Source organism: Alosa pseudoharengus, unplaced genomic scaffold, assembly GCF_046254945.1.
Source record: "Alosa pseudoharengus isolate Yale_2024_CS ecotype anadromous, Long Island Sound unplaced genomic scaffold, YU_APseudo_1.1 YU_APseudo_1.1_scf_8, whole genome shotgun sequence".
NCBI lineage: Eukaryota > Metazoa > Chordata > Actinopteri > Clupeiformes > Clupeidae > Alosa > Alosa pseudoharengus.
In genome coordinates this window covers 27,619,327-27,632,746 of record NW_027468870.1, presented here as the reverse complement: position 1 = coordinate 27,632,746, position 13,420 = coordinate 27,619,327, and the positions used below count along the sequence as shown (strand labels likewise).

At 44.0% G+C, this 13,420-nt stretch overlaps 1 protein-coding gene across 1 annotated transcript; it reads left to right on the top strand.

Annotated features, from left to right (window-relative positions):
* The first annotated feature begins 12,010 nt into the window (after positions 1–12,010).
* Positions 12,011–13,420, top strand: zcchc10 (zinc finger, CCHC domain containing 10). The gene is made up of 4 exons (XM_076273965.1): positions 12,011–12,072; positions 12,513–12,671; positions 12,802–12,852; positions 12,950–13,420. Exons 1-4 carry the CDS (start codon positions 12,032–12,034, stop codon positions 13,212–13,214), a joined length of 516 nt encoding a protein of 171 aa, XP_076130080.1. The 5' UTR covers positions 12,011–12,031; the 3' UTR covers positions 13,215–13,420.

Here is a 13,420-nt window from a genome sequence, read left to right as displayed (position 1 = left end):
AAAATTAGAATATTACTTAAGACCAATACAAAAAAGATTTTTTTAGAAATGTTGGCCAACTGAAAAGTATGAACATGAAAAGTATGAGCATGTACAGCAGTCAATACTTAGTTGGGGCTCCTTTTGCCTGAATTACTGCAGCAATGCGGCGTGACATGGAGTCAATCTGTCTGTGGCACTGCTCAGGTGTTATGAGAGCCCAGGTTGCTCTGATAGTGGCCTTCAGATCTTCTGCATTATTGGGTCTGGCGTATCGCAACTTCCTCTTCACAATACCCCATAGATTTTCTATGAGGTAAAAGGATAATTCCGGTATTTAGCACTTTGAGTCCCTTTTCTGGTTTGTTTTGGATGAACTAGAGTGGTGGACACCGAAATTTTGACGATTCGTCCTGTATCAACTTTTCTGACTCGTTTTGAGTTGTGAGTTGCACAGTTTTGAAAAAGAACGTTAAAGGACTTATCCGGAGTAAAATGCACTTTAGATCGATTTCCGGATGATTGGGGGTACATACGTTGAGTTGACATCGAAATTATGTCATTCGGATGTGTTTTGAGAAAGTTCGATTGTACCGTTTTCAGTCACAACTCGTAGCCTGGAAGTGAGCGGGGCATTTCAATTGCGCCGCTACAAAACGCTATTTTTGTACCTCTTCTACAGTTCCAAACAACATAACACTTACGTGGTAGTGAGTAGAGGGTCCCTAAAGCCAAACCGAAGTATCCCGAGGTCTTTATGTGGTCGAATAGAGAGTCCAGAATGAATTTCATCAAGCCAGTACCTTTACAGAAATGTTGGCATCTTTGCCGCCACCTTGAGGGGAAAGTCCGTAGTCCGTATTTTTCCATAAAAGTCTAGTGGGGCTACATACCCACCAAATTTCATGTGCCCCGGTGTTTCGGTGTCCCGGGTATCGTTGACCAAAAATTCAGGAAGTAGATTAGGGGGGGAAAAAAATAATTGACAATCTGACCGCTTCGCTAGCTTCGCTAGCGGTGGTCATAATAATAAGGTCGTAAAATTTAACACCGCACATTGCAACAAATATATTTTTCCTCACTTTGTGCAAAGAAAAACTATACATCGTGTTAAACTATAAACTATAAAACTATAAATTGTGCGTCCTTCATTGATAAGGAAACAAGCTGAGATTACTTACTTTATGAGCAGGCAATGGTAGTCTGAGCGCAATCCAGGATCCAGATCCGGCCGCCTTGTTTTCTCGATCGATTCGCTCGACGTGCACACATACAAATGTTTTTGCCCCAATTATATTACCTAGCGAGGTGCAAAAGTATCCGTCACTCGTAGAAGCAGATTTGAGCACTTGTATCAATTGACTTTAGTCGTGCAAGAAAATCAAAGCGATCTGTAGAATTTTATTAATGAGAAATTATTTCACAGATGCACAACTTCGGATAGTTCACATTTGGGTTTACAAATGCATGAATGTTGTGCATGTTCTCAGATTATGAAACACGGATGTGCAAATGTGTTTTGCACCAACTGCGCTGCAACGATTGGGGCAAATGATGTCGAGTGCATGACTCTTGAAAGTTGTGACTCACAGGATAGAATTTGTGTACCTGTAACAAGGATTTGTGAACCCGTAGCCCCTATTTTGTGTTATCAAGATATAAAAAAAATATGTACAACTTCAACTTTACTGTTACACATTTATGACTTTAGTGTGCACATGCAAAATCTGCAGTTAAATGTGCTCGCCACTTTTGCACCAAATATACCTTCATATTCAATTCCATTGCTATGCCGAATTTGCCGATAACATCCAATTATATATCCTCCCTCACTGACTTCCCAGTTCACTCACTATCTGCCTTTCTGATTTAAAGCTATGGATGCAAGATAACTTTCTAAAACTCAACACAGATAAAATCGAAATCCTTCTCATCAGCCCCAAACCTCAACTGTCCAAATCTCATAGTCTCAGTCTGAACGTTGATGGTACAATTGTCAAATCCGCTCCTGTTGTCAGAAACCTTGGCATAGGCTACTGCTCGACTCCTCACTCAGTTTCGACCCCCACATTAAATCCCTCACTAAAACTGCATTTTTTCACCTCCGGAACATTGCCCGCCTTCGCCCCTTCCTTTCTACCACTGATGCACAGACCCTGGTTCACTCCTTCATTACATCCCGCCCAGACTACTGCAACTCCCTATTCATTGGCCTCCCCACTAAATCACTTCAAAGACTACAATATATTCAGAACTCTGCAGCCAGACTAATCACTCTTACCAAGAGATCTGCACACATCACGCCTATTCTTTCTCAGCTTCACTGGTTACCGGTTCTGTCCCGAATCAAATTGAAAATTCTACTAGGCCTACTTACTTGACCTTGCTCCTCCTTGCCTCTGTGACCTTCTGATCTCCTACACTCCTTCCCGCTCCCTCAGATCCTCTAATCAAAATCTCCTCTCTGTCCCCCGCACCAGACTCTAGGTGGCAGTTCTTTCAGCGCCATGCCCCCTAAACTCTGGAATTCCCTCCCTCAATCCCTCCGTGACTGTCCCTCCTTTCCTTTCTTCAAAGCTCACCTCAAGACTTTTCACCTTCCGCCACCGCTTGACTGCTTTGTTTGTTGACTTTGTAAAGTGACCTTGAGTCTGAGAAAGGCGCTATATAAATAAAACTTATTATTATTATTAGTTGTCCGTTATAATCAGGGCTTTGAACCGGTTCAAGGAACGAAAACGAAAACCGGGAACTTTTTGTATTTTACAGGGAACAGAAACGAAACCGGAAACGTTATTATTTTTTATGTTCTGGAACAGGAACACTTATTTAAAATAATGGTAACCGGTTAATACCGGTTTTATTTCGTTCCTCAAAGTTTTCGTTGCCTAATTAACTAAAAAAAAAAAAAGTAATTATTTTCCTGCACACGTTACCATGACGGCTGAGGTTCACTTCCTGTGTGACATCACATCAGACATTCGCTGACTGAATGGAGAGAGAGCGGTGGATTACAAAGTCTCCACTCCACATCTTAAATAAGAGGTAAATTACGATCCATCGTTAATTAAAACGCTCATTCCAAACACAATATCAATAGCTATATTTGTCGACTCCATGTTAATGATGGACTAGCGAACATTAGACCTACTGGATGGCCTTTCCCCCCGACAGTTGGAATTTGTTGTTGCCCGAGTGGCATAACCACGTGTCTTAATAATGTTGGAAATTCTCTTTTAACAATAAACTACACATTTGAAATAATTGTAGGCCTATTTATTATTATTATTAATAATAGAATTATTATTATCTTATAATGGTTGTAATATTATTACATTTGGTTTAAGCTGGATGAGAAAGATGTGACATAATTCTATAGCATTAAACAGCTGACAGGAACAAAATTAACCGTTCCGGGAACAGTATTTTTTTGTTCTAACCAGTTCGGGAACGTCAATTTATTGGTGGAACTCTTAACCGGAAACGTTATAATTCCGTTTCTGTTCGGAACGAACCGATTGGAAAAAAAAAATTGGTTCAAAGCCCTGGTTATGATCATCAAAATTAAAAGAAATAAACACTTGAAATATATCAGTCTGTGTGGAATGAATGTATACATTATACAAGTTTCACTTTTTGAATGGAATTACTGAAATAAATCAACTTTTTCATGATATTCTAATTATATGACCAGCACCTGTTTGTTAGTCCATAGGCTATATCGGCTAGTAGGGGTCAACCTGTACCACCCCACTACTGAACTTAATGTCAGGAATTTTGTTGGGTGGTCGACCTTGGACAGACATGCAGAGAAGCAATGAGTTCTGATAGTTTCTTTACTTTCAAAAACACAGGATACAAAAAATGCAGTTCTTCAGTTCAGTTCAGTTCAGTGAAAGCTCCCAGAGTCCCAAAAACAAAAGTTCCCAGCCAGCAGTCCAATGACTACAAAAGTCTTCAGTCAAAATCAAAGTTCCAACAAAAGGTATTTCAGCACAAAAATAGGCTTTTAAAATTCTCAAAAAATGCAGGCAGTAGTCAAAATCAAAACAAGAGCTCAAGATTTAGCAGCACAGAAAAACGGGTACTCACACTGTGTCTCTCAGGAAAACTCAGCAAAGACAAAGAAAAAACCAGGATCTTAAATAGGCCGGTACATCAACCCTAATTATCCAATCATCCAATCACAGAAGAGTTTCCATTAACCAAGGAAAGGGGAGCGAGTAAACAAAACACACAAAGGCAGAATGGCGACATCTTGTGGGCAGGTAAGTACATGGCAAGCACAAAAGTTCATAGGATTTTACAGTACCCCCCCGCCTAAGATAGTCTCCTGACGATTCCAGGGCGGTCAGGGTGCAGACGATGAAAGTCCCTTACCAAAGTGCGGTCAAGTACGTCCCTGGACGGCACCCAAGACCGCTCCTCTGGACCGTACCCCTCCCAGTCTACGAGGTATTGAAGACCCCCCCTGACACGGCAGGAATCAAGGAGCCGGTTGACAGTGTAGGTGGTCTGGCCGTCGACGAGCCGGGGAAGAGGCGGTGGCCTGGGGGCAGGAAGCAGCGGCGAAGTGACCACCGGACGGAGACGGGAGACTGCTGCTGGTATTGCTGGGAAGCTTTCAGTAGAGCCCGTCTGGCCATTCTCCAGGTGCGCCGGCATCGCCGCACAAACTGCTGGGCTGACGGCACCCCTGCATCCACCTCCTGCTCGGGAAACAAAGATGGTTGGTAGCCGAATTGAATTCAAAAGGTGACATACCAATGGCAGAGCACTTCAAGGTGTTGTGAGCATATTCCGCCCAAGGAAGCTGGGAACACCAGGAGGATGGATTGGCAGATACTACACATCTCAGGGTTGCTTCCAGGTCCTGGTTCAGCCTTTCGGTCTGCCCATTAGATTGGGGGTGGAAGCCAGAGGACAGGCTCACAGTAGCACCCAGGAGTTTGCAGAAGGCTCGCCAGAAGCAGGAGGTAAACTGGGGTCCGCGATCAGACAACATCCTGGGGGAGACCAAAAACTCGAAAAACATGGTCACACACAAGTCTAGCAGTTTCACTGGCCGAAGGCAATTTTGGTAAGGGCAAGAAACGACATGCTTTAGAAAATCTATCAATTATGACCAAAATAGTGGTGTTACCTTCTGAGGCTGGTAGGCCAGTGATGAAGTCTAGAGAGATGTGTGACCAAGGTCTACGAGGAATGCACAGTGGGTGAAGACCCTGGGGTCTCTGACGTGAATCCTTTCCCTGGACACAGTTTGGGCAACTGGCCACATAGGTCTGTACGTCTTTTTTCATATTCGGCCACCAGAAGCGACGTTGAATGAACTCAAGTGTCCTAGAGGATCCAGGATGGGCGGTGAGACGGGAGGCATGGCCCCATTGAAGGACTTGTCCACGTGCAGCGAGAGGAACAAACAGGAGGCCTGCAGGGGGAGTGTGAGGGCCGGGATCGTTGTTTAAAGGAACCGTATGTAAGAAATGTATTTCAATAATCATAAAATGGCCCTGATATGTCACTAGACATTAAGCAATCATGTAATTTCAAATACTTATATCACTGACAACAGTAGTCCGGCCAGGATATTGTCATTTAAAAAGTGAAGTTGCAGCCCTCAACTGATGTTGATGTTGTCATGTTGTGTTTTGGCCTGATGCACCACCTCCACCTATCTACTAATCACAAAGTCAGTAGTGTTTCGGCATCCGGGTTGCCAGCTCTGCCAGTCAGGGGGGAGGGGGAGGGGATACACCGCTCTACAGTATTTTGAAAGTGATTGCAGTACCAGTTTTAGCCACAATCTTACATATGGTTCCTTTAAGGCTTGCTGGATCGAGTGGGATCTGTCTGACAGAGGATAGGGGCTGAAGTGAAGCGCTGCTTGAGGTCTTCGAAAGCCTTGTTGGACGTGCTCCGGAAGGCTCTTGGAAAAGATCATAATGTCGTCTAAATAGACAAAGACGAATTTGTCCAGCATGTCACGAAGGACATCATTGATGAGAGCTTGGAATACAGCTGGGGGGTTTGTGAGACCAAACGGCATGACCTGATACTAGTAGTGGCCATTAGGGGTGTTGAAAGCAGTTTTCCATTCATCTCTTTCACGGACACGGACAAGATGGTATGCATTACGGAGATCCAGTTTGGTGAATATTGTTGCATCCTGCAAAAGTTCGTAGGCTGGACATGAGGGGGAGAGGGTAACGATTTCACACAGTGATCTTGTTGAGGCCCCTGTAGTCAATACATGGCCTCAGACCTCCATCCTTCTTGCCCACGAAGAAGAAACCTGCCCCAGCCGGTGAAGAGGGTCGGATAAAGCCTGTGGACAGCGCCTCTTTGATGTACTCCTCCATGGCAATGCGTTCTGGCGCAGAGAGGGAAAAGATGCGCCCCCTAGGAGGACAGGTGCCTGGCAGCAGATCAATGGTGCAGTCATAAGACCTGTGAGGCGGTAGAGTCGCTGCTTTCTTTTTGCTGAATACTTCCTTCAGATGATACTCTGGGGCAGAGTTTCCGCTAGAAAAAAATTATGCCGGTCAAAGTGACCGGCAGAGTTTTCGTTTTCCGGACATTTTGATGATATGCCGGTCAAATATATTATCGCTTCTTAATTAGTCAAATTGAGGAAAACTGGAGACAGGCTACCTTAAGAATGATATAATCAAGCTAGAATGCAACATGTTCATTAGCCTAACTTAAACATGCCTTACAAGATCTAGCCAGTATCTTTTCATGGACAGCAAGAGTCCGCTTCGTTCGTTGTTTTAAAAAGGCTACGTTGTTTGTTGCTGCTACCCACGTTCTCCACATCTCCAGTGGTGACTGTTTAACTTACACAGATGCGCACATACAAGAATGAGCGCTCACACCACTACCCCCTAATACTATGCCTCTTTATTTGATAACAATAAATCAAGAAATGTTTCCTATTCTGGGAAATGTTTAGTTTCTTTTTCTTTCGGCCGCGGTTCAATGATACCGTTTAATTGTGCCAGAAATTATCCGCGGACCAGTAATCTCCTCGTCGAAGCCCTAACCCTGCAGATCAAAGACAGAGAACGCATAGGCCTACTGTATGCTTTGGGTAAAGAACACTTTGCATGTCCAGTGTAGGCTACACGGAGAATGACAGTGTCTTGGAGCAGCCGCATCCTCCGCAACTCCACTTCCAATGTCACTGATTCCGACAGATACGCCCGACACTTCTGCTTTTTATCTGGTGGTGGTGGAGTTGACCGGACATCTCAGGCTTCAGACGTTACCAATTTATCATCCATCAAGTCTGGCCTCTGAAAAAACTTTTAAGGCTAGTCTGCCTGGGCCTGGCCATGTTTGAACCGCCTCACTCATTTGTTCGTTGTTTAACGTTTTAAGCGTGCGCTTCCTATTTGAAATGCAGCATAGCTATGCCTGTTGTTTAATAGCTTACTTTTCAAACGGTAGAGCCTGTTCATTTAAAAACAGACAGAGGACGTATAATATGCTTACGTATTACGGCTTATTCTCAAATTCAGATTGCGTTAGGGGACGGGATAGCCAATTTCAATCGGACAATTTGACTGGAGAGATTTAATTTTGTCGGACATTTCATTTTTTTTCCGGCCAATGTCCGGTAATTAACAGACAACGGAAACCCTGCTCTGGGGGTACTCTGGACAGTTCGGGCGGTGCTCGGGTTGACTCAGGAGCCGTCTGGGTTGACTCGGGAGGAGCTCGGGTTGACTCGGGAGGAGCTCGGATTGACTCGGGAGGACGAACAGATGATGCACAGGAGCTTGAGACAAGGCAGGTGGTGTGGAACGTAGACCCCCATCCGCGGATAGTGCAGGAACTCCAATCGAGATGTGGGTCGTGGCGAGTAAGCCAGGGGAATCCCAGGACTACCGGAAACTCAGGAGACTGGATCAAGTGGAATGAAAGATTCTCCTCGTGGTCACCGATCTGCAGATGAATGGTAGAGGTGGTCAATTCAACAAGGCCTGCTCCTAAAGGCCGTCCATCCAGAGCGGTAACAGAAAGAGGAGGATCAAGAGCAGATGTCGGAATCTCCAGGTGTTCTGCGAGAGAGAGATCCATAAAGTTGCCAGCTGCGCCAGAGTCGATGAGTGCCTGTAGAGAATGTGTCTTGTGACCACAGGATATGGTGAGAGGAGTTAAAAAGCCAGAGGCTGGAAGCTCAGGAGAGGAGTTCACCCCAGTCACAGATCTTCTGGTGCTGGACGGGGCTTGGCTTTTCCCATTAGTTCAGGGCAGGCATTTCAAATGTGTCCAGGGTTTCCACAGTAAATGCAACAGGGTTCCCTCATACGCTGGTCACGTTCAGCTTGGGACAGCCGAGTGCCAACCAGCTGCATGGACTGTTGTTCTCATAGAGTGCGGTGGCCCAGGACAGGGCTCTTCCGGTCAAAAGAGTTATGACGTAGGCCACTCGGGAATGATCAGTTGGATAGGCGACAGGCTGGAGGTCAAAGGACAAGCGGCACTGGGTCAGGAAACCTTTCGTCCCTTGGGATCTCCATTGAACCTCTCTGGAGTTGGCAGGCGGGGTTCACGGCTGGGCGTGGGGTGAGAAGCTGGTTGCTCGGTGGAGGATGCGGCTGGTAGTGTTGGCCGAGCCAGTTGAAGGGCCTGGTGGATTTCATTCAGCATACCGGCATGTCTTTGCATTTGTGCCCCCCACTGGGATAGGGCTTCTTCATGGCGGCGCATGGTGTCTTCTTGGCTGTTGACAGCTGTCACCAGGTGCTGGAAGGTGATTTCGAAGTTCTGTGCTGGGGCAGAGGCGAGCACTGGCTCCGATATGTCCATAGAATCCGGTTCAGGGAGTGGTACTTTCTCTGCTCCGTCCATTCTTGGCTGAGTTTTTCTGTCAGGAATTTTGTTGGGTGGTCGACCTTGGACAGACATGCAGAGAAGCAATGAGTTCTGATAGTTTCTTTACTTTCAAAAACACAGGATACAAAAAATGCAGTTCTTCAGTTCAGTTCAGTGAAAGCTCCCTGAGTCCCAAAAACAAAAGTTCCCAGCCAGCAGTCCAATGACTACAAAAGTCTTCAGTCAAAATCAAAGTTCCAACAAAAGGTATTTCAGCACAAAAATAGGCTTTTCAAATTCTCAAAAAATGCAGGCAGTAGTCAAAATCAAAACAAGAGCTCAAGATTTAGCAGCACAGAAAAACGGGTACTCACACTGTGTCTCTCATGAAAACTCAGCAAAGACAAAGAAAAACCCCAATTATCCAATCATCCAATCCCAGAAGAGTTTCCATTAACCAAGGAAAGGGGAGCGAGTAAACAAAACACACAAAGGCAGAATGGCGACATCTTGTGGGCAGGTAAGTACATGGCAAGCACAAAAGTTCATAGGATTTCACACTTAATGGTATTTTCTTGTAGCCCATGGTCCCAAAGTTTGAGATTTTATTTTTTTTTGTATTTACATTGATAGAAGGCATGCACACAACCGGTTTCAGGTGTATACAAAATTATTCAACTGAGATGAAACTCACCATAAGTGTTACCCTGGAAGTCCAGAGTCCTCGCAAGAGCACAATTTGAATAGTCTCTGCAAGAGACTCTGGCAATGAGTAATGATACATGTTACTTTTACCGCTTGCATTGTGAGGAACCAATCACATCGGTGTATCTGATATAGGCGGGCCAGAGGCGAGCTAAACAGATGACGATAGCGCTGCAACGAATCAGTCAGTATAAGTATATATACTCTTTTGATCCCGTGAGGGAAATTTGGTCTCTGCATTTATCCCAATTCGTGAATTAGTGAAACACACTCAGCACACAGTGAACACACAGTGAGGTGAAGCACACACTAATCCCGACGCAGTGAGCTGCCTGCTACAACAGCGGCGCTCGGGGAGCAGTGAGAGGTTAGGTGCCTTGCTCAAGGGCACTTCAGCCGTTCCTACCGGTCGGGGTTTGAACCACAACCCTCCGGTTACAAGTCCGAAGCCATAACCAGTAGGCCACGGCTGCCCCTAAACATTGGTCATAGTGTTATCCAATTGCGTGCAGTGAGATTTTCAAATGCATGCTTGGAAGCACACCCCTCGAGTTGGGTCAGTTTCATTATTCGTGGCAAGATCCTTAATCTTTCTAGATTTCCAGGGTCTGGATTTCCAGGCTACATACGTGTGGTAGTGATGGTGTTAAAGGAAAATTCCGGTATTTAGCACTTTGAGTCCCTTTTCTGGTTTGTTTTGGATGAATTGCCTTTGACTACTTCAGAGTGCTGCCTACAGGCATGCACAAACATGTCCTAAAACAACCCTTAAAGGTGCCATGTGTAATGTCCGCCAAAAAATCAATTCATACTCCACATTCCATAAAGATGGGGGCAGTATACTTCCAGAAAGTGAGTTGGTCTACCCTAGAGTAACAACCGAGAAACGTGTATTGCAGTTTGGCTGGCGGTTATGTTGCCCGCATACCGCCTCCCATGGCTGAAACTGGTATTATGACACCTGTCGGGCTATGGCTAGTAATTTAGCATGCTAATTCAGGTTGATATCTCTGCAGCACTATACCTTGTCATTTTTTTTATGACATAATCGCCCTTATTTCTTCTCATTCTTTTGATGCGTGTAGCTCATTTTTTGGATATTTTTACCTCAATTCTTACACATGGCACCTTTAACGTTCGTTTTCAAAACTGTGCAACTCACCGAGTGGTTAGTGGTGTTCGTTGATGTTCCAAAACAAGTAGCGTAGCGAAATACAGTTTCTGTCGTGTTTTATTTGGCATTTTGTAAAATCCCATTGATTTCTGTTGGAAGACTCATTGCACGTTGATATTACTGCGCCACCGTCTATGCTTCAGGCTCAAATATTGAGCGGAAGTTTATAGGCGGTTGTGAGGTGTCTGAAAAACAGTTCCACAATAGCAAATAAGACGGCTGTAGGCAGCCACTCTGAAGCAGTAAAGGCGATTCAAAACGAGTCAGAAAAGTCGAGACAGGACCAATCATCAAAATTTCGGTGTCCACCACTTTAGTTCATCCAAAACAAACCAGAAAAGGGACGCAAAGTGCTAAATACTGGAATTTTCCTTTAAATAACTTAAAAGGTTAAAATGCCACCTAGTTTAAATTTCCAAATAAATCATCAATTTGGATTGTCTTTGAGTTATTGTCACTGATTCATAGTGGGCAATCTACTACACCAATAGAGTAAATACATATACTTAATAAGGAAGAGTTCCTTGAGTTACCGAACATTTCTCAGGGCAGAATTTTATATTGGGATGTCTAACATGAGGGGTCAGCATATTTAACCTGTTGACTGATTATGAAGGAGTCTCTTGCTTTCAGATGTTTTTTCCAGGTAGTGTACAAGTGAAGGGATAGACGAAAAAGACTTTTAGAAAGAAGTATTTTGTAGTATTTTGAAAATACAAAAATACAGTATTTTATTTTGATACATTTTTTGGCTGCTGTATTTTGTAGCTTATTTTGATAAATTTTTAAGGTGGGTATTTGGTATTTTATTTGGGAATACATTTTGATGTATTTGTGCCCATCCCTGAGTATCAGATTGTAAAATTGTTTGGCAGGGCTGTGCTAGGCATATACATCAATAATATTAATGATGCTTGATTTAATGCAAACAAAGAACCCCCATCCAGCAGAATGGTGCAGTCGCCCTCGTCTGACTTGGTTGGTTCTATCTATTTTAGACCTATCTTTGGTATAGCCTTTGGTATAGCCTTATCACTCTGTCTCATTCACTGTAGTCTGGAAAAACTCAGCTGGGGTCTTAAGAAATGTCGTTGGTGATGATGAGTGTAAATAATGTGTATTAATGGATTAGATTGGAGGCCCTGGTCCAGACCGGAGAAGATGCTACCAGTGGCTACTTGGTCATGTTGGTCAGAGGCATAGCCTACTAACCTGAGGTTAATAGCCTACGGCTCTTATGTTAGTTCTGGTTTTAACGTGTCGGGGTTCTCTTCCAGACAGTAGGTGGCGATATCACATCTACATTTATTGTTACACAGTGTGGAGAATAGTAGAAGAAACTTTGTCAACATGGCGACTCCGATGCATCGACTGATTGCTAGAAGGCTAGCGTAAGTACTATATTAATACAAATTCTGGCGTATGAGTTTGTCAGGAGGTCAACACAGTTATTTAGTACTATGTGAACTATATTGTGTCGTGTTTGTTGTACAGGAAATACAACACCGTGTAGCGGTGGACCAACTGGACCAACTACTAGCTTATTATTAGCTAGCAACAGCTAACAGTTAACGTTACGTCTACGACTACACTGCTTAAAACACTTGATAAGCACTGGCAAATTTGTTCAAAGCCTTGCCCTTGAATGTTAGCTTTAAGTGTATTAATATTTATTTTTAATATATAACTTAAATGTGTTCAAAGGTAACAGACGTGAGACATTTTGTCATCCTAATTTGATAGTGATAACAAGATAGCAAACGTCAGGTTTTAACAGTAACGTTAACGGTATTGCTTTGGTTTTTTGTCATTCCACTTCATACCCAAACAGAGAGGCAAACAAGCAAAACGTTAAATGTCAGAAGTGTCTAGAACTTGGTCACTGGACCTATGAGTGCAAAGGGAAAAGGAAGTACCTTTATCGACCCTCTCGAACTGCAGAGATGAAAAAGACTCTAAAGGAAAACGATAACAAACAAGAACATGTAATGTAAGTATATTGTGTGTGTGTGTGTGTGTGTGTGTGTGTGTGTGTGTGTGTGTGTGTGTGTGTCACTTGTGGTGTTTGTGTTGTGTATTCAGTCATGATTCACACTGCTACCATTTGCTCTTCCTCACAGCCCTCATGGGGGAGAAGTTGCTGATAAAAGGAAAAAGAAGAGGAGAAAAAAGTAATATGGAGATTTAGTCTTCTTTGATAAATCATTCCAAAGTGCATCATGTGGAAGATGGTCTGATGTATGGCAATGCCCCTTGTTTTTTTTGTAGGGAAAAGGACCAGAGTAGCTCCACAGGTGTCAGCAGTGACTCGGACAGCTCCTCAAGTGACTCTTCCTCTGATAGCAGCGAGTCGTCCAGCTCCTCGTCTTCGTCGGAGGACAGCAGCAGTGATAGCGAGGGCAGCTCCAGCTCCTCGGCCTCCTCCAGTAGCAGCAGCAGCAGTAGTAGCAGCAGCTCCGAATCAGATTCAGATTCCTCTAGCAGCAGCAGTTCAGACCAAGGCCCACCCGTGAAGAGAAAAAAGAAAACCTGAAGGACTTAAAGCCCAGATTTCCTTTCGTTTTTTTAATGCTACCATGTGTTTTTGTGATTATGTGGTAATCCTGTACCCAGTCGGTTTTGGTATGACTTGGTTGTATCAAGATGTTTTAAACCTTCAATCCTGAGGCTGCTAGAGCACACCATGTGCCTAGGCAAGCAAGATTTCTTTTCTTTTCAATAAAGGATATTGGATTTTTA